A 19,439-nucleotide genomic window follows, 5' to 3' on the forward strand; every position below is an offset into this window, starting at 1 on the left:
TTACCAAGAAGAACGCTAAATTCTAATAGGAAGAGTAACACGAGCAAGCATTTATATAGATCTATGATGCTATTACTAAAGATCTAGTACTAGTGCTATTAGACCCTAAGAAGCCATTTAAGGTAGAAACGGATGCTTTAGACTACGCTATTAGAGGATGGTTAGGATAATGAGATAAATAAGGGAAGCTACATCCTATAGCCTTCTTTTTAAAGAAGCTCGATAGACTATATCTCAATTATCTAATCTATAATAAGGAACTACTTACAATTATCGAAGCTTTTAAGGAATAGCAACTATACCTTAGTAATACGATCGAACTAGTATAAGTATATATAGATTATAAGAATTTACAATACTTTATAATGATAAAGAAGCTTAATAGACGACAAACACAATAGGTAGAATTCTTTATAGAATTTAATTTTAAGATCTGCTATAAGAAGGGCAAAGAGAACGTACGAGCAGACGCCTTAAGCCGATAAATAGATTATATAGAAGGATAAATAGAAACAACGCCACCATTATTTAAGGAACAAATAGATAGAACGCTACATCACGAAACGTAGACACCCGTAGAAGATGACCTACTCGACTTGTTCCTAGAATGTTATATAATCTTTCGAGAAGAAAGGATTAACGAGATATAGTATTAAGCAGCACCTAGACTAGTAGTACCTAATAGAGTAGAAGAAAAAGATAGGAAACTCTAGTACCGAGGCAAAGTATATATCTATAATAAAGATCAATAGCTACGAATGATTTAAGGACTCTATAAGTCAAAACTCGGAGGATATAAAGGAGTTATAAAGACTGTTATATAAGTTAAAAAACACTATGACTTTCTATAGTTAACGATATAAGTTAAGGAAGTCATATAGAATTACGACATTTGTAATCGAAGCAAAACAGTATAATATAAGCTATATAGGCTACTTTAGCTACTACTAATAGCCGATAAACTATAGAGTTTAGTTATAATAGACTTTATTACAAAGCTACTAGAATCTAAGGATACGGCTATAAGGGTAATCTATAATAGTATTCTTACTATAGTAGACCGCCTGACTAAATAGGTATACTTCTTTCCCTATAAGGAGTCCTAGATAGCGGAACAGTTAGTAGACGTAATCTATTGGCAAGTCACATTGGTATATACTTAGCTATAGGAATAGATTACCAATAGAGATACCAAATTCGTATCGAAGTTCTAGCAAGCATTAATATAACGATTAGGCGTTAGTAGCAAGCTATTAACGACATATTACCTATAAACCGACAGACAAACAGAGCGATTAAACCAAGTTGTCAAGTAGTACCTCCGTTCTTACATTAACTACTAGTAAGATGACTAGGTTATACTATTACTAATAGTATAACTTGCCTATAATATAATGCTAATAGAAATGACCAAAGTTATACCGTTCCTTACAAACTATAGATATAAAGCAAACCTTAGGTAAGGGCTAGAGGTCACGGTGCCAAGAGTAGCAGTCAAAGTAGAACAAATATACGTACTATACGAGAAGCTTAAAAAGAAACTTAAGTTTATCAGAACCAGAATAAAGAACTACTATAACAAATATAGGCTCGAGGGACCTTGCCTAGAGAGGGGAGACAAAGTCTACCTAATCGTACGAAACTTATAAACCAAACGACTAAGCACAAAGCTAGACTTTAAGAAGGTCAGACCCTTTATTATCAAGGAACGAATTTCGACATCTAACTACCGACTATTGTTACTATCATCTATACGATTATAGATAGATATTTTTCATATTTTACTTCTCGAACTAGTACTAAAGAATGCTAAGACTACTATAGACATTGAAGTAAAGGACAAAGAGAAAGAATAGAACGTCAAAGAAATTCTAGATTTATATATTATCAATAGGGAACTATAGTATCTAGTTAAATAGCTTGATTTTAGACTAAAAGATAACTTATAGGAACTAGTTAAGAATTTGAACTACCCTAAGAAACTAGAATAGTTCTACCGGTAGAACCCGGATCGACTAAAGGAAAACCTAGGACAGAACTAAAGATAGCGCCCTAGTTAATAGCATCGACGGTATTATTAATCTATGACAAGGGTATAGTAGGCGCCTCTTGCTACTCTTACTACTTAACCTCCTCTAACTCGTCTAAGGTCGATAGACCACGTGCCACTATATTGGCACCTTTCTCTACCAAAAACTCCTTCTACTAATAAAGACGCCAGAGCTATATAAGCTTTTTAAATAACTCGTGCTAGGCTTCTTCTAGATGGCGTTAGGATTTATCTAGCTTAAGTTCGGTATGACGTTTAGTATCCTTGATATGACGCTGCTCTTAGAGAATACGATCTACTAGAATAAATATTAGGAATTATATTTAAAAAAAAAGAGAAAGGAGACGTGCTTATAAGAAGAAAGTAGTATACTAGAGCTATCGTAAGAACGACCTTAACGAACGTAAGCTTTATAACACTTTATATATACGATCATTTTACAGATAAGGCCTTGTAATATGTACCAAGAGCAAGGTATAACGATGAAACCGTTCTTAGTAATGTTTTAAGCAAGGGAAGCACGGTAACGTATAGAATACGACTTCTATTTCTCTATCGGCATTTTGTCAATAAGGTAACTATAACGTAGAAATAGGAAAAATGTAGTACTTACAAGCAAAGGGTTATTAGCGCTATTTGAAACGGCCTGAGAGGGCTTTCAGGTCAAAAGCCTTAAAGGAGGGGCATTGTATTACGGATAAGTATATAGACGGCCCGGCAGGCTGTAGCTAGGACGCGGGATATTCCGACAGCCAATCACTTGACAGACCAATCAGAAGATTATCACTACCAAGACTAAGGTCTTCACTAGTGATAATAACATGTCACCGTTAATAACGTGGAATCACAGAGTGAAAGGAGAAATGGTACTAGTGATAACTATTAAAGAGGGACAGATAATTATATATATATAGCTAGCTAGTCACTCGTTATAGTGGACTCTAGGAGTTTACCAGTGATAGCAACCTAACCCACAATTATAAGTACTTATACTAAGCATTACTGACTATTGTAGGAGATAACTCTAGTGTTGTTATGAACCCTTTGGCTTCACCGAATCCCTTAGACGACCTGTATGCTTGTCCCGCTTAATTTACCTCCGTCTGAACCCTTTTAGAAGAAGTCTGAGTTGGGTTCGTCACAGGTAATTAAGAAATACTATAAGATTACTATAGATCTTAAGGCTCTTTAGCTTAGTAATAAATATTAATAGATATAAAGGTAGTAGGCGGTACCTAAACTATAGAGAGAGAAGGATATGAAAGGAGATATACTAATAACTAGGATTAACTTATTATATACTAACCTATAAAGAAAGGGACCTAATAGAGATAAGGTAAGAAAATATAAAGGTAATACCTTATAGGTAAAATAGGTTAGCCTAGAAGTATATATAGCCTAATAGGTAGCTAGAGTATATATCTAGTATAAGTAGAAAGGTCATTTTATTACTAAATATAACTTTGCCTTTACTTTAAGGCTAGTATAGTAGAACTAGTTAAGAACCGACATTAATACCTTAGGGGCTAAGGATTAGAAGGAAGACGACGACCTATCTAATAAGGAAGATAGGGAGTAGGGAAAAGAGTAGCCCCTAAGCAAAGTCTTACAAGGGGGCTAGAAGACTATAACTACCTAAAAGACAAGTTTATAGAGATTAGTAAAAGAATAGATAGACCTCCTTTTCTTATTCTAATCTTCCTTAACTCTATTGGCTTTATGAACGCTTAAGTAGATAGTAGATATTCTAGCTATAGCGCTATTAATAAGAGAATATACTAAAAGCTTAGAATTAAGTAGATTAGTTTGCCTACTATATATACCTTTAGGACTATGACTAGGCTATAACTAAACCGGAAGATCACTTAAGTAGCTTATATTATAATAGATATTAATAGCTAGGAGAGCTAGGCTATATTCTATATAGTCCTAGGACTTATATATAACATTATACTAGGCCTCCTATGGATAGAATACTAAGAGGTTATACTAGATATATATATAGGCGTTCTTAAGATTAAAATATAACTAGGACTACTTATCTATAAGATCTCTTTATAGCCTAGATAAATAGGAATCTTCTAAATAATAGGTATAGTCTTTATAGGTATAATATAAAAGGTATAGAAAAAGAAGACTTTTAATACCTTCTTAGTTACTAATATTTAGGAGATAATAACTATCTTAGAATCGAGACGCTAATTTAATAGAGATAGCTAGGGAAAAGGAGGTACCTAATCTAAGCCTAATATAGAATTAAAGGTTACCTTACTAGACAAACTCTATAACTTTACTAATCTCTTTAATAAAGAGAAAGCTAGTAGACTTCCCTTATATTATAATATAGCCGACTATTATATTAAATTAAAAGAAGGCCTAGATAGAAAGATTTCCAAACTCCCTTAGGGGCCTCTCTATAATATGCTATAAGATTATTTATTAGAAGTCCGAAAACAAGTCGTTAACTTATTAGATAAGGGATAGATCTAAGCTAGCTCCTCTTCGGCTGCTACCTTTATCCTCTTAGTAAAGAAAGTAGATAGAGGATAGAGGTTCTATATTAACTATTAGACGTTAAATAAGATTATAAAGCAAGATTAGTACCCCCTTCTATTTATTAAAGAGATACTTTGCTCCCTAGCCGGAGCTAAGTGGTTTATAAAGCTCAATGTCTAGGTGGCCTTTTACTATATCTAGATTATAGAGGGCTATAAGTATTCAATAGTATTTTAGATCTAGTTTACCCTTTTTTAGTAGCTTATTTACCCCTTTAGACTTATAAGTATACCTATAACTTTCTAATGATATATTAATAATACTCTTAGCCTAATACTTAGAGACTTTATAATGGTATATCTTAATAATATCTTGATCTATATATTAGATAGTAAGAAAGATTATATAAGGTAGGTAAAGGATATACTCTAAAGGCTATAAAAAGTAGGACTTATATTAGATTTTAAGAAGTATATATTTACTATAAAAGAAGTTAAATATCTTAGCTATATTATAAAGGTAAGGGCTTAGGTTTGCCTAGACCTTAAAAGGCTAGCTACTATCTATAAGTAAGAGGTATTATATAAGGTTCGGGGAGTATAGAGCTTCCTAGGGTTTATAAACTTCTATTAAGACTTTATCTCTAACTTCTCTATATTAACTATATCTTTAATATAGTTAATTTATAAGAATACCTTGTTTTGGTAGGGGACTAAGGAATAAGAGGCCTTTAAAGCTCTTAAGATAGCTTTTATATTAGAACCTATCTTAGTATAATAGGATCCTAAATAGGAGATAATACTTAAGGTAGACTACTTTAGAATAGTATTAGGAGGGTGCTTATCCTAATAGAGAAAAGATAGGGTCCTATATCTTATAGCCTATTATTCTATAAAACTGTCCCTAGCTAAATAGAACTATATAATCTATAATAAGGAATTACTCGCAATCATCTTATATCTAAAGGCCTAGTTAGCTAAGCTTTATAATATTATCGCCCCCTTTTAGATCCTAACCAACTATAAAAATCTTAAATACTTCTCTTAGCCTTGTTTAATTAGCGAATAGCAAGCTTAATAGGTTAAAATACTCTCCCTCTTTAACTTTAAACTTCATTACTAACCGGGATTATAAGCTTCCTATCTTAATACCCTATCTTACTATAAATAAGATCACCCTAAGGATATATAGTATATAGTATAACTCTTCCCTACCATTTGGATAGATATAACTAGTATCTCGTCATTACCTAAAATATATTACTTACTAAAGGGAAGTACTATTTTTGTAGATATATAGCTTATAGCCTTATAGGATAAGGGAGTTATTAAGGATAAATATTATATATACTAGCTCTAGGCTATCCGAGATAAGGCCTGGAAATTTCCAAAGGGGGCAAATGTAATATAGACCTAGATTATAGATTACTCCCTTAATACGTAAGGTGCCTTTTAGTTCTAAGGTAGACTTATATAGAAGCCACTTATAACTACTATTCTTTAATATATTTATAACTCCCCTATATTAGGTTACCTAGAGAGGAATAGGTTATTTAAAATGCTCTAATAGGACTACCATTAAGACTTTATATCCCTAGATATAAAGAGATTTATAAGGAACTATTATATATATTAAAGGGCCAAGGTTTTATATTAACTACGACAAGGACTCCTCTAGCCCTTACCTATTGCTAACCGCTTCTAGAAATAGATTTCTATCAATTTTATAGTCGATCTCCCTATATGAGATAAGAATTTACCTTAGTACCTTATAGTAATCACCGACCGGCTATTAAAGTATATTTAGCTTAAAGCTATATCCTCGATAGGAGCTAAGGTATATATACTTTAGTTCTAGGACATATAGTAATAGTTTTATAGATTTCCAATATAAATTATTACTAATTATAGTTCGGACTAGCTTAGCCAGTTTTAGACTACTCTCTATAAGATTGTTGGGATCAAGTAGTTACTATTAATAGCCTATTATCTATAGATAGATAGAGGTATAGAATATATAAATTAGGAGGTATAGACTATCCTACAGATTATAGTTTCCTTTGCCTAGTATAACTAGCCTGAACATCCACTTATATACTAGCTTATAATTAATAACTATAACTTGATAATGACTAGGATAAGCGTAAGCTACCTCCTTTATAGTTATAATATAAACCTAATATAGTTCGCTAACCTACTAGATACTCTTACCTTAACTCTATAAAGGAAGGCTATTAATTTCTTATATTACCTAAGAGAAGGTATAGAATAGATCTAGGTTACTATTATATATATATAGTAATGCTAGTAAGAAAACACTAATCGTTCTCGACGCCTAACTAAGAGATTCAAAGTAAGGGATAAAGTATAGCTATCCTTATATAATATTAAGACTAACCGCCCTAGCTATAAACTTGACTAGGTTAACACTAAGTATGAAGTGATCACGGTACTAATACTACTAATAGTAACTCTAAACGTTCCTTATAGCCTCTACCTTACCTTCTATATTAACCTTGTTAAGTATACTATATCCGACCAACTACCTTTATAATATATATTAGATTTCTAACTAGACCTAGTATTAGAACTTTCCTAGGAGGGACTACTATAAGAGGAATATGAAGTAGAAGCGATCCTTATAGCTAGGAACGTAAAGGAAAGAGGAAATCAATATAATATACTAGTAAAATGGAAGGGATATAATACCCTAACTTAGGAACCATTGGAAAATCTAGAAAATATTAAAGCACTTAATACGTTTAAATAGAAGTAGAGAGATATATATTACTATAACGGACTGATTATAAATAGGAGGTAAGGGAAAGTATAAAAGTAAATAATATAAAGTTTTTATATAGGCAGGCAAACCTAAGGTAAACAAGCAGTAGGCATATTATAGTCGCGTTACGGATATATTATAACCGTATTATAGATATACCTATAGAGATAGTCCAATTACAAAAATAAAAACAAATATACTAACTAGTATGTAATACGCTTACTCTACGACCTCCTCCTCCTTATCCTCCCCCTCTAAAACAATGGTTACGGCGGTAAGGGTAGGGTCGTCGCGGTCGCGGACTAGGTACGCTATACGCTTAGTAGGTAAGGAAGAGCGGCAGGCGTAGGAACGGTTAAAGTTGATCGGCACGGGTATAGGGCGTGTAAAGGCGCTCGAGCGGGCGTAGGAGGTAGACGATAGGGTACCTAGGACGTAAATAACAAAGGTAGCATTAGTATTGACTAAAGTCGACATGTTCTTATTTATATACTATATCTAGTATAGTATACTATTATTCTATACTATAGTATGGTATATAAGCTGCCTAGTAGCTTGTAGGATAAGGTTAAGGCTAGTAGTAGGTTAGACGATATTACTATAATAGGTAGGGATATTAGGGGTAATAGTAATAGCGACTAGGGCAAAGTTATTACTAGAATAATAAGAACTTACGGCCTAGGTAAGGGCAAAGGCGGCCTGTCTAGGCAAGCGGTTAGATTAGGTAGCCTTGAAGAGTATAGAGAACGAACGTACTAGTATAGAGAACTTAGGCATTAAGATAATATAATAGGTGCCCAAGTTAGTAATCTTATAGTAGGTAGGGGAGGTAAGGGTAGTGCTAGTATTATAATAACCTACGATTTTCTTAATACCTATATATAGGTAGGGGTTATTAGCCTAGAGCTATAGATCCTAAATATAGCTCCTATAGCTCTTATAGTATATTATATAGGAAGCGCCCTAACCCTAGATATATTTGACCTTATCGCCTTTGAAAAGTCGGTTAATATATAGTAGGTAGTATTACTACTTTTTAGGCTATAGTTTAAACTCCTTATTGAAGAAGTTACCCTTAATAGTATACCTATTAAGAAAGAGGTTAATAGTCTTATACTATAAAATAAGGAATTAGTCTACGCCCTATATATATATATAATAGCTAAAAATTAATATAGGTAAGGAAAAACTTATATAGTACTCTTTATTCTTATTACTACTAAGGTAGTAACTATTACTACTATTACTAAATAAACTAATAGCTATCGATATACTAGATAGATATTAATTAAAAAAAAAACTTTAAGGGTATAATAAGGGTATAGGTAGCAAGTATAGTTATAAGAGGTAGGGGTAGTTAGAGGGTATAGAGGAGGAGGAGAGTTAGTTATAGAAGAGAGAATTAGGAGGAGGAAAAAAGAGGAAGGGGTATTTATAAGCGTTAGGAGGAAGGTAGTAGAGGAGCACGTAGGACCTGGTTAAATTGCTTATTACACGTATAACTTACTACTATATATATAGGTTATATTGTTCTAATGATAAAGGGAAGAAGGTATAGGTTTTATCCGAACTCGAATAGCTACCTGTTCGTATATAACACACTATTATATACGTAAGTTACATTATTATAATAATAAAGAAAGGAAGGCATGGGACCTACTTGCGGGACTAACACAAGGGCATGACATGGCTTAGATCAGCCTAGTAACCGTAAAAAAGAAGAGGAGGGGGGGGTATATTATAGGCCTAGGCTACACCCGGGCTAGATAATCCTAGGCTTTACCTAGGCATTAGAGCGGACCTACCCTACCCTACTTATATAAGCTCTATAGGTCTATAGAGTGTTCGTTACTCGTTTATAACTCGTCTGGTAGATATATAGCTAAGGTCTAGTTAGGGCCTAACCTAGAGCCTAACCAGGCCCTACCTAGGTTATATATATATATATATTAGTTAAAAGATACTCCTCTATATAACTCTTGTATTTTTTCTCTTTTTCCTCCCTAAGGTAGTCAAATAGAATATTATACATTTATCTATAGACGTTATAAGGCTAGTATATTATAGAATCTCCTAAATAATAAATATAATCTTTATAGATATAATATAAAAGGTATAGAAAAAGAAGACTTCTAATACTTTCTTAATTACTAGTATCTAGGAGATAATAATTATCCTAGAATTAAGACGTTAATTTAATAAAGATAGCCTAGAAAAAGAGAGTATTTAACCTAAGCCTAATATAAAGTTAAAGGTTACCTTACTAGACAAACTTTATAACTTTACTAACCTCTTTGATAAAGAAAAAGCTAGTAAACTCCCCCTATATTATAGTATAACTAACTATTATATTAAATTAAAGGAAGGCCTAGATGAAAAGATTTCTAAACTCCCTTAGGGGCCTCTTTATAATATACCATAAGATTATTTATTAGAAGTCTAAAAGTAAGTCATTAACTTACTAGATAAAGGATAGATCTAAGCTAGCTCCTCTTTAGCCGTTGCCCCTATCCTCTTAATAAAGAAAGTAGATAGAGGATAGAGGTTCTATATTAACTATCGGACGGTAAATAAGATTATAAAGTAAGATTAGTACCCCCTTCTACTTATTAAGGAGATACTTTACTTCTTAGCTAGAGCTAAGTAATTTATAAAGCTTAACGTCTAGGTAGCCTTCTATTATATCTAGATTATAGAGGGTTATAAGCATTTAATAGTATTCTAGACCTATTTTAGCCTCTTTAAGTAGCTTATCTATCTCTTTAGACTTATAGATATACTTATAACTTTCTAATAATATATTAATAACGCTCTTAGCCCAATATTTAGAGACTTTATAATAATATACCTTAATAATATCTTAATCTATATATTAAATAATAGGAAAGATTATATAAGGTAGGTAAGGGATATACTCTAAAGGCTATAGAAAGTAGAACTTATATTAGATCTTAAGAAGTATATATTTATTATAAAAGAAGTTAAATATCTTAGCTATATTATAAAGGTAGGGGCCTAGATTTGCATAGACCTTAAAAAGCTAGCTATTATTTATAAATAGAAGGTATTATATGAGGTTTAGGAAGTATAGAATTTCCTAGGGTTTGTAAACTTCTACTAAGACTTTATCTTTAACTTCTCTAAGTTAACTATACCTTTAATATAGTTAACTTATAAAAATACCTCATTTTAGTAAGGGACTAAGGAATAAGAGGCCTTTGAAGCTCTTAAGATAGCTTTTATATTAGAACCTATCTTAATATAATAGGATTCTAAATAGAAGATAATACTCGAGGTAGACTATTTTAGAATAATATTAGGAAGGTACTTATTCTAATAAGGAGAAGATAGGGTCCTATATTCTATAGCCTACTATTCTATGAAACTATCTCTAGCCGAATAGAACTATATAATCCATAATAAGAAACTACTTATAATTATCTCGTATCTAAAGGCCTAGTTAGCTAAGCTTTATAGTATTACTACCCCCTTTTGAATCCTAACTAATTATAAAACCTCAAATACTTCTCTTAGCCTCGTTTAATTAATAAACGACAAGCTTAATAGGCTAAAATACTCTCTCTCTTCAACTTTAAACTTTGTTATTAACTGGGATTATAAGCTTCCTACCCCAATACCTTATCTTACTATAAATAAGATTACCCTAAGGATATATAATATATGGTATAACTCCTCCCTACCATTTAGATAGATATAACTAGTACCTTATTATTACCTAAAATATATTACTTACTAAAGGGGAGTACTATCTTTATAGATATATAGCTTATAGCCTTATAGGATAAGGGAGTCATTAAGGATAAACATTATATATATTAGCTCTAGGCTATCTAAGATAAGGCCTAAAAATTTCTAAAGGAGGCAAACGTAGTATAGACCTAGATTATAGATTACTCCTTTAATATATAGGGTACCCTTTAGTTCTAGGGTAGACTTTAGCTTCTTATATAGAAGCTACTTATAACTACTATTCTTTAATATATCTATAACTTCCCTATATTAGGCTACCTAGGGAGATATAGGTTATTTAAAATACTCTAATAGGACTACTATTAGGACTTTATATCCCTAGACGCAAAGAGATTTATAAGGGACTATTATATATATCAAAGGGCTAAGGTTTTACATTAACTATGATAAAGACTCCTCTAGCCTCTACCTATTACCGACCGCTTTTAGAAACAGATTTCTATTGATTTTATAGTCGATCTCCCCATATGAAATAGAAATTTACCCTAATACCTTATAGTAATTACTAACTGACTATTAAAGTACGTCTAGCTTAAAGCTATATCTTTAATAGGAGCCGAGGTATATATACTCTAGTTCTAGGACGTATAATAGTAGTTTTATGGATTTCTAATATAAATTATTACTAATTATAGCTAGGACTAGCTTAGCTAGTTTCAGACTACTCTCTATAAGATTATTAGGATTAAGTAGCTACTATTAATAGCCTATTATCTATAGATGGATAGAGGTATAGAATATATAAATTAAAAGGTATAGACTATCTTATGGACTATAGTTTCCTTTGCCTAATATAACTAGCCTAAATATCTACCTATATACTAGTTTATAATTAATAACTATAACTTAATAATAACTAAGATAAATATAAGCTACCTCCTTTATAGCTATAATATAAGCCTAATATATTTACTAACTTGCTAGATACTCTTACCTTAACCCTATAAAGAAGAGTTACTAATTTCTTATATTACCTAAGAGAAGGTATAGAATAGACCTAGGCCGCTATTATATATATATAATAGCGCTAGTAAAAAGACGCTGATTGTTCTTAATACCTAGCTAAGAGATTTAAAGTAAGGGATAAAGTATAGCTATCTTTATATAATATTAAGACTAACTACCCCAGCTATAAACTTAACTAGGTTAACGCTAGGTATAAAGTGATCATAATATTAATGTTGCTAATAGTAACTCTAAATGTTCTCTATAGCCTCTACCCTACCTTTTATATTAACCTTATTAAGTATACTACGTCCGACCTATTGCCTTTATAACGTATATTAGATTTCTAACTAGACCTAGTATTTAAACTCTCCTAAGAGGGACTACTATAGGAGGAATATAAAGTAAAAGCGATCCTTATAGCTAGGAACGTAAGGGGAAGAGGAAATCGATATAATATACTAATAAAATAGAAGGGATATAACACCCTAACTTAAGAACTATTAGAAAATCTAGAAAATATTAAGACGCTTAATATATTGAAGTAAGAGTAGGGAGACATATATTATTATAATAGACCAATTATAAATGGGAGGTAGGGGAGAGTATAAAAGTAAACGATATAAATTTTTTGTATAGGCAGGTAAACCTAAGGCGAATAAGCGATAGGTATATTACGGTCGTATTATAGACGCGCCATAACTATATTATAGATATACCTATAGAGATAGTCCAATTATAAAAATAAAATAAATATACTAACTAGCATATAACGTGCTTACTTTATAACCTTTTCCTCCTTATCCTCCCCCTTTAAAATAATGATTATAGTGTTAAGAGTAAGGTTATTATAGTTATAGACTAGGTATACCTTATACTTAGTAGGTAAGGAAGAGTGGTAGGCATAGGAACGGCCGAAGTTAATCGGTATAGGTATAGGGCGTATAAAGGTATAGGAACAGGCGTAGGAAGTAGGTAACAAAGTACTTAGGACATAGGCAATAAGGGTAATATTAATGTTAACTAGAGTTAATATATTCTTGTTCGTATGCTATATCTAGCATAATATACTATTATTCTATACTATAGTATAGTATATAAGCTACTTAATAGCCTGTAGAGTAAGGTTAGGGCTAGTAATAGGCTAGATAATATTGTTATAATAGGTAAGGGTATTAGGGGTAGAGGCAGTAGTAATTAAGGTAAAGTTATTGCTAGAGCGACGAGAACTTATAGCCTAGGTAGGGGCGAAGGTAGCCTATTTAGGCGAACGGTTAGACTAGGCAGCCTTAAAGAGTATAGAGAATAAGTATATTAATATAGAGAACTTAGGCATTAGGATAGCATAATAGGCGCCCTAGTTAGTGGTCTTATAGTAAGTAGGGGAGGCAAGGGCGGTACTAGTATTATAATAACTTATAATTTTCTTAATACCTATATATAGGTAGGGATTATTAGCTTAGAGCTATAGATCCTAAATATAGCTCCTATAGCTCTTATAGTACGTTATATGGAAAGTGCCCTAACCTTAGATATACTTAACCTTATTACCTCTTAGAAGTTAGTTAATATATAATAGGTAGTATTATTACTTCTTAGGCTATAGTTCGAACTCCTTATTAAAAGAGTTACCCTTAATAATATACCTACTAAGGGAGAGATTAGCATTCTTATACTATAAAATAAAGAGTTAGTCTATACCCTATATATATATATATAATAGCTAAAAATCAATATAGATAAGAGAAAACTTATATAGTAATCTTTATTCTTATTATTATTAAGGTAATAACTATTATTACTATTACTAAGTAAACTAGTAGCTATTAATATATTAAATAGATACTAATTAAAAAAAACTTAAGGGTATAATAGGGGTATAGGTAATAAGTATAGTTATAAGAGGTAAGGATAGTTAGAGGATATAAAGGAGGAAGAGAGTTAGTTATAAGAGAGAAATTAAAAGAGGGAAGGAAGTAAAGGGAATATTTATAAGTATTAGAGGAAGGTAATAAAGGAGTATATAGGACCTAGGCAAATTCCTTATTATATATATAACTTACTACTATATATATAAGTTATATTAGTCTAATAATAAAGGGAAAGAGGTATAGGTTTCATCTAAACTTAAATAGTTATCTATTTATATATAATATACTATTATATATATAGGTTATATTATTATAATAATAAAGAAAGGAAGGTATAAAACCTACTTATATATCTAATATATATAATATATTATAAGGTAGGTTAGCCTAGTAACTATAAAAAAAGAAAGGAGGTATATTATAAGCCTAGGCTATACCTAGGCTAGATAATACCTAGGCTTTACCTAGGTATAGAACAGACCTACCCTACCCTACCTACCCCGCCCTATAGGTCCGTAGAGCGTTCGTTACTCGTTCGTAACTTGTCCGGTAGATACGTGGCCAAGGCCTGGTTAGCGCCCGACCCGGAGCCTAACCGGGCCCTACCTAGGTCATATACGTATATATTAGTTAAAAGGCACTCCTCCGTATAACTCTTGTATTTTTCCTCTTTTTCCTCCCTAAGGTAGTCGAATAAAACATTGTACGCTTATCTGCAGATGCCATAAGGCTAGCACATTACAAAATCAACCATCTGATCGCCCACCAGTTGTTTCCCAAATAAGGGATCGTCGCTACCTAGCGCCACCGTTTTTTTCGGACAAAAGCCCTGGCATCGTCGACCTCAGTGGAGATTTATTTGACCGCCCCTTTTCCCAGACTTCGTGGGTAGCCTCCGCTCTTTCCGCAAAACATCTCTTATCTTGTCACTAACAAATTCCCAACGATTCATTCAACGCCAGAAACCGCCAATTCGACCGCAACGACAAAGTATCAAGATGTCCGATAGGGGATTCACCTACAAGGGCTCTGGTGTCAATAGCCAGGTGAGCGACAACAAGCGTTCCGATGACCTGGCCCCCCGAAATTCTCTGACCGACGCTGCGCCAGGGCAACCACTGGTGTTCCCGTGATTATGGCAACGGGTCGAACTCGTATCACTACTCGAACCAGTAAGGCGCATCTGTCCGGAGGGAGGGAGAAACCGCGTGCTGAACTCTAGCAGGGACGGGAGCTACTACTACGCCAATCCGGACGGCTCAACCTACTATTCCGACGGCAAGGGCGGCTCCACGTACACTTCGCCGTCTGGCTACAAGGTGTACTCGACCGGCTTCGTCTCGGGTCCCTCGTCGAACGACTCGGGCAGCGGCAGAAGCAAGTAACGTACTCTGTAGTCAACTAAACCACCACTATCCGTAGTAGGCCACGTTGGACGTAGGGTGTCTCGGAGATCCCAGCTGGTGCAATGAGTGCAGGGAAGCCGGAGGGCACTCGACGGACAGCGACGAGCGCATTACAATTGAGCCAGCGCACTCGAGGCGGAGGAGGTGGAGGGGGGAAGCGACAGCCTGGATTCTTCAGTGGAGTCTCTCTCTCTGCCTGCAGCAACGGAACTAACTGATCGTACAAAGTATTCTCGTTGACTCCTCCGTGCACCATCGTGTTCGCTGTGCGGGATGCATGCATGCAATCTGGGCAAACGTTCCACCGGGTCTTCTCTCCAGAGCGCGCCCACCTGCCCACCACCAAACCAAGGGACCAGGGGACCAGGGGGCCACGTCTTTCACTCATCTCTCCTTCGCAGTGATTCCATCTCTCACCATCAGCTCCCTCCCCTGAAATTTCAGCCCTCCCCACGGAATTCCCTTCTCCCCCGCTTTCTCCCCTTCCTCCTCAAAGCGTCGCAGCCAACCCGCAAATCGAGCCCGCGAGCAGCAGAACCCCCCGTCCCAGGTTCAGCACCCCCCACCAGTCCACCAGCCTCTTCGCGCTCTCCTCCTCGACAACCACCACCTCCTCCTCCTCGCCGGCAGGAACCTCGGCGGCGTCGGCGCCAGCAACCTCGCCCACCGCTCGCTCCATCCTCTTGAGCTCCGAGTTCGTCCCGGCCATGACGGCGAGGGTGTAGGGGACGATGCCGATGGTGAGCGCGCCGGCGGCGAGGTAGGCGCGGGCGCGGAGGAGCGCCGAGGCACTAGCAGCGCCGCCGCCGCGGGTGCCGAGGTAGTAGTAGAGGTACGTGTAGGCGGCGGCGGCGAGGCCCGCGGCGAAGGGCACGGTGGCGGCGCCCCGGCGGTAGGTGCGCACCCACTGCCGCAGCATCAGCGGCGTCGGGGACTCGAGCAGGCGCGGCACCAGGAAGGCCGACAGGGTCAGGTTGGCGCCCGCGCTCAGCGTGCCCAGGAGCAGGGCGGTCGCCTGGGCCAGGCGGCACGGGGCCGTGTCTTGAGTGTTGGCCATTTTTTTAAATTATTTTTCTTCTTCCTTTTTTTCCCTTCTTCTCTCCTCTCGTGCGTTCCTTCTTTTTATTTTTATTTTTCAATTCGTTTCTTTTTTCCCTCTTGTTCTTTAGAGCTTGGTTAGATTCGTGCTGAGGAGCCAAGTGGCCTTGAAGAGGAATTAGAAGAATTGACCCAAGCAATGCGTGCACGATCCAGAAATACTGCTCGAATATAGAATACGGTGAATGACGTGGCTATTTGTCATGGAGAGAGACGGCGAGCTCCCTTGCTCCCTTTAAGTTAGTCGCGCACCTCGTTTTCGTGAAAGTTACGAAGTGAGTAGAGATTTAAAATCGAGATCCTCTTAAGTAATTGATTTGGGGTCCCATTAAGCACTGCCTGAGAATTCAAGAGCTATCGTGCTAACAGCTTGAATTAGCAGAGAGGTAGGCATGATACACTGAACACTAACTACGGATTACTCCCCTACAAGAACCGAGTACCATAACCGATCCGGGCGTGAGGTACGTACTTTAATCCGTGCTTGACATTGAGAGTTACAAGGGGCCCTTGCACCCCAGGCTGCCAAGCCAGCGGGCCGGCTTTCAACTGCTAGCAACCTCGGCTTCTACTTCGCACGCCGGCTCCATCGCTTGGATTCATCAACCGGCTCCGGTTGTCGACAGACAACTCCCGGCAACAATGCCCCTCAAGCTCGAGGAGAAAAGACAAGTGCTGTCAGCCTCCAGACAGATCAACACCCCGATGCGATGAGCGACTCGGACCCCAAACCCACCGCCGCTAAAGGCGCCGCTCCCACTTCGATTCCCAATTCGACTCGTAATCCTAACCCGACTCCTCCCAATCCCAATCCGAATCCCAATCCCATTTCCACTCCCGCTCCGACTCCCACGGCAACCCCCTCCCCACCAATAGCCAGCAGCAGCAACAACGGCAACAACAGCACAAGAAGCACAAACATTGATACCAATAATAACACCAACAATGCCTTCTTCCAAGCCCAACAGCGCATCGCCGCCCGCCGCGAGGCCCGCGAGGCCGCCGCCGCCGCTCGCCAGGCGACCCAGCAGTCCGCCTCCCGGCTGCGCGCGCGCATCGCCGCCTCCCAGTCGCCGCTCCTCCGCCGCCTCGGCACCTCTACTCTCTCCCTTTGGGACACATTGACCAGCCGCGAGGGCACCCGCCCCGCCTTCCGCGTCGGCCAGGTCGACGCCGAGCTGCTGGACGAGGAGCTGGTCGAGCTGCTGCGGGGTCAGGTGCGGGAAGCGCTGCGGTACGTCGGCGGCGGCGGCGGAGGTGGAGGCGGCGGAGGTGGAGGCGGGGTCGGCTCGGGGGTCGCGCAGGACTGGGAGGCCGAGATCTCGCTCGCGCTGCGCGCGGTGCTGTTCAAGCTGACCGTGTGGGACCACGACGCGACCTACGGGGCGGCGTTGCAGAATCTCAAGTACACGGACGCGCGCCGGGACGGCCCGGCCCTGGCGCCGCCCAGCCGCTGGCAGAAGGCCCTGTACGGCCTGGTGACGGTCGGCGGGAGGTACCTGTGGGCCAAGTGGGAGGACTGGCTGCTCGAGCAGGACGACGGCTTCGAGGGCCCGAGCCCGAGGGTGAAGCGGCTGGCCCGGTGGACCTCGGCCCTGTCCACCCTGCACGCCTCCGCCGCCCTCGTCTCCTTCCTCGTCTTCCTGCTGCACGGGAGGTACAGGACCCTCCTCGATCGGCTGCTGCGCATGCGCCTGGCCCCGCCCACCAGCCAGGTCAGCCGCGAGGTCTCGTTCGAGTACCTCAACCGGCAGCTCGTCTGGCACGCCTTCACCGAGTTCCTGCTCTTCGTGCTGCCCCTGGTGGGCATCAACCGCTGGAGGCGGTGGCTGGCGCGCACCTGGCGCAGGACCAAGAAGATCATGACGGCCGACGCCGACGGCGGCGCCGGCGACAAGAAGGGCGAGTACTCGTTCCTGCCCGAGCGCACGTGCGCCATCTGCTACCGGGACCAGAACTCGGCGTCGAGCGAGACCGAGCTCCTGGCCGCCGCGTCGGGCGGCGTCGTCGGGTCGGCCCAGACCGATATCACGAACCCGTACGAGGCCATCCCGTGCGGGTGCACCTACTGCTTCGTCTGCCTGGCCACGAGGATCGAGCGGGAGGAAGGCGAAGGCTGGCCCTGCCTGCGGTGCGGCGAGCTGATCAAGGAGTGCAAACCCTGGAACGGAGACGTGCTGGAGGAGCCCCAAGTCAAGTCGTCGCCCGCAACCACCAAGACGGTGGTGTTTGCCGACGACGTGAAGGCGCCGTCGGACCACGAAGAAGAAGAAAACGAAGAAGAAGAGGAGCAGCAAGGAGAACTCGGTGAGAACGAGGGGGAATCTTCGCAAGTCCTGGTCGAGGCGGATCCCGACGGGGGCCTGAACGATCTCCGCCCGGAGACACCGAGTGTGTCGTCCGATCAAGCCGACGACTCCCGGGGTTCCGAGTCGGAAGACTACGAGGCAGAAGAGGATGGCCTAGACGAGGATCCGGAGAGTTAGCAGCAACAGAGGGCTGCTCGGTTGCTCGAGAACTATGAAGCGGGCGTTCCAGTGACTCCAAATGGATACGTAATGTACGACAATGAGACAACCTTCTTATTGATTGTGATCCGTGATTCCAACTCCGCGCAGCAATTCGACAAATCGATGAGCAGGACCTACTACCTCCAACTTCTTCTTCTTCCCTCCCGTCTCCTGGCCATGGAAAACCCAACATGATGCTATAGTCTGCTGATCCCACGTAGATTCAGATTCCGATAGGTTCAGGGCAATGAACAAAAGCCCGATCTTCCCAAGTGTCTTTCTTACATCCTTCGACCCCTAAGCGCCCGCTCCCCCTCCAGTGCCTTGCAAAGCGTTCATCTCCGGGGCACAGATGAGAAGTGGGACGATTCCCCATCCCACCTGCGACACGAACCGCCTCAAGTGTCACCAAACCGCCGGCCCCATCATCCGGGAAGGGCCCCCGAAAGCTTCCTCGCCCCCCGCCGTCACAACAGAAATAAAAGCTTACTGTATTTAACCTATCGTTAGC

At 38.9% G+C, this 19,439-nt stretch overlaps 3 protein-coding genes across 3 annotated transcripts; 2 read left to right on the forward strand and 1 right to left on the reverse strand.

The window, feature by feature from the left end:
• Positions 1 to 14,617: 14,617 nt before the first annotated feature.
• On the forward strand, positions 14,618 to 15,559 carry MYCTH_2313324 (uncharacterized protein). The gene is made up of 4 exons (XM_003658516.1): positions 14,618 to 14,798; positions 14,877 to 14,960; positions 15,025 to 15,086; positions 15,140 to 15,559. The coding sequence occupies exons 2-4, from the start codon at positions 14,913 to 14,915 to the stop codon at positions 15,297 to 15,299; spliced, it is 270 nt and encodes an 89-aa protein (XP_003658564.1). The 5' UTR covers positions 14,618 to 14,798; positions 14,877 to 14,912; the 3' UTR covers positions 15,300 to 15,559.
• Positions 15,560 to 15,783: 224 nt separating this feature from the next.
• On the reverse strand, positions 15,784 to 16,518 carry MYCTH_2294471 (uncharacterized protein). Its single transcript, XM_003658517.1, has one exon. It carries the CDS (start codon positions 16,375 to 16,377, stop codon positions 15,811 to 15,813), a length of 567 nt encoding a protein of 188 aa, XP_003658565.1. The 5' UTR covers positions 16,378 to 16,518; the 3' UTR covers positions 15,784 to 15,810.
• Positions 16,519 to 16,863: 345 nt separating this feature from the next.
• On the forward strand, positions 16,864 to 19,103 carry MYCTH_2294472 (uncharacterized protein). The gene has a single exon (XM_003658518.1). The coding sequence runs from the start codon at positions 17,129 to 17,131 to the stop codon at positions 18,902 to 18,904; it is 1,776 nt and encodes a 591-aa protein (XP_003658566.1). The 5' UTR covers positions 16,864 to 17,128; the 3' UTR covers positions 18,905 to 19,103.
• Positions 19,104 to 19,439: the final 336 nt, after the last annotated feature.

This window comes from Thermothelomyces thermophilus, chromosome 1 (assembly GCF_000226095.1).
Source record: "Thermothelomyces thermophilus ATCC 42464 chromosome 1, complete sequence".
NCBI classification, from domain to species: domain Eukaryota; kingdom Fungi; phylum Ascomycota; class Sordariomycetes; order Sordariales; family Chaetomiaceae; genus Thermothelomyces; species Thermothelomyces thermophilus.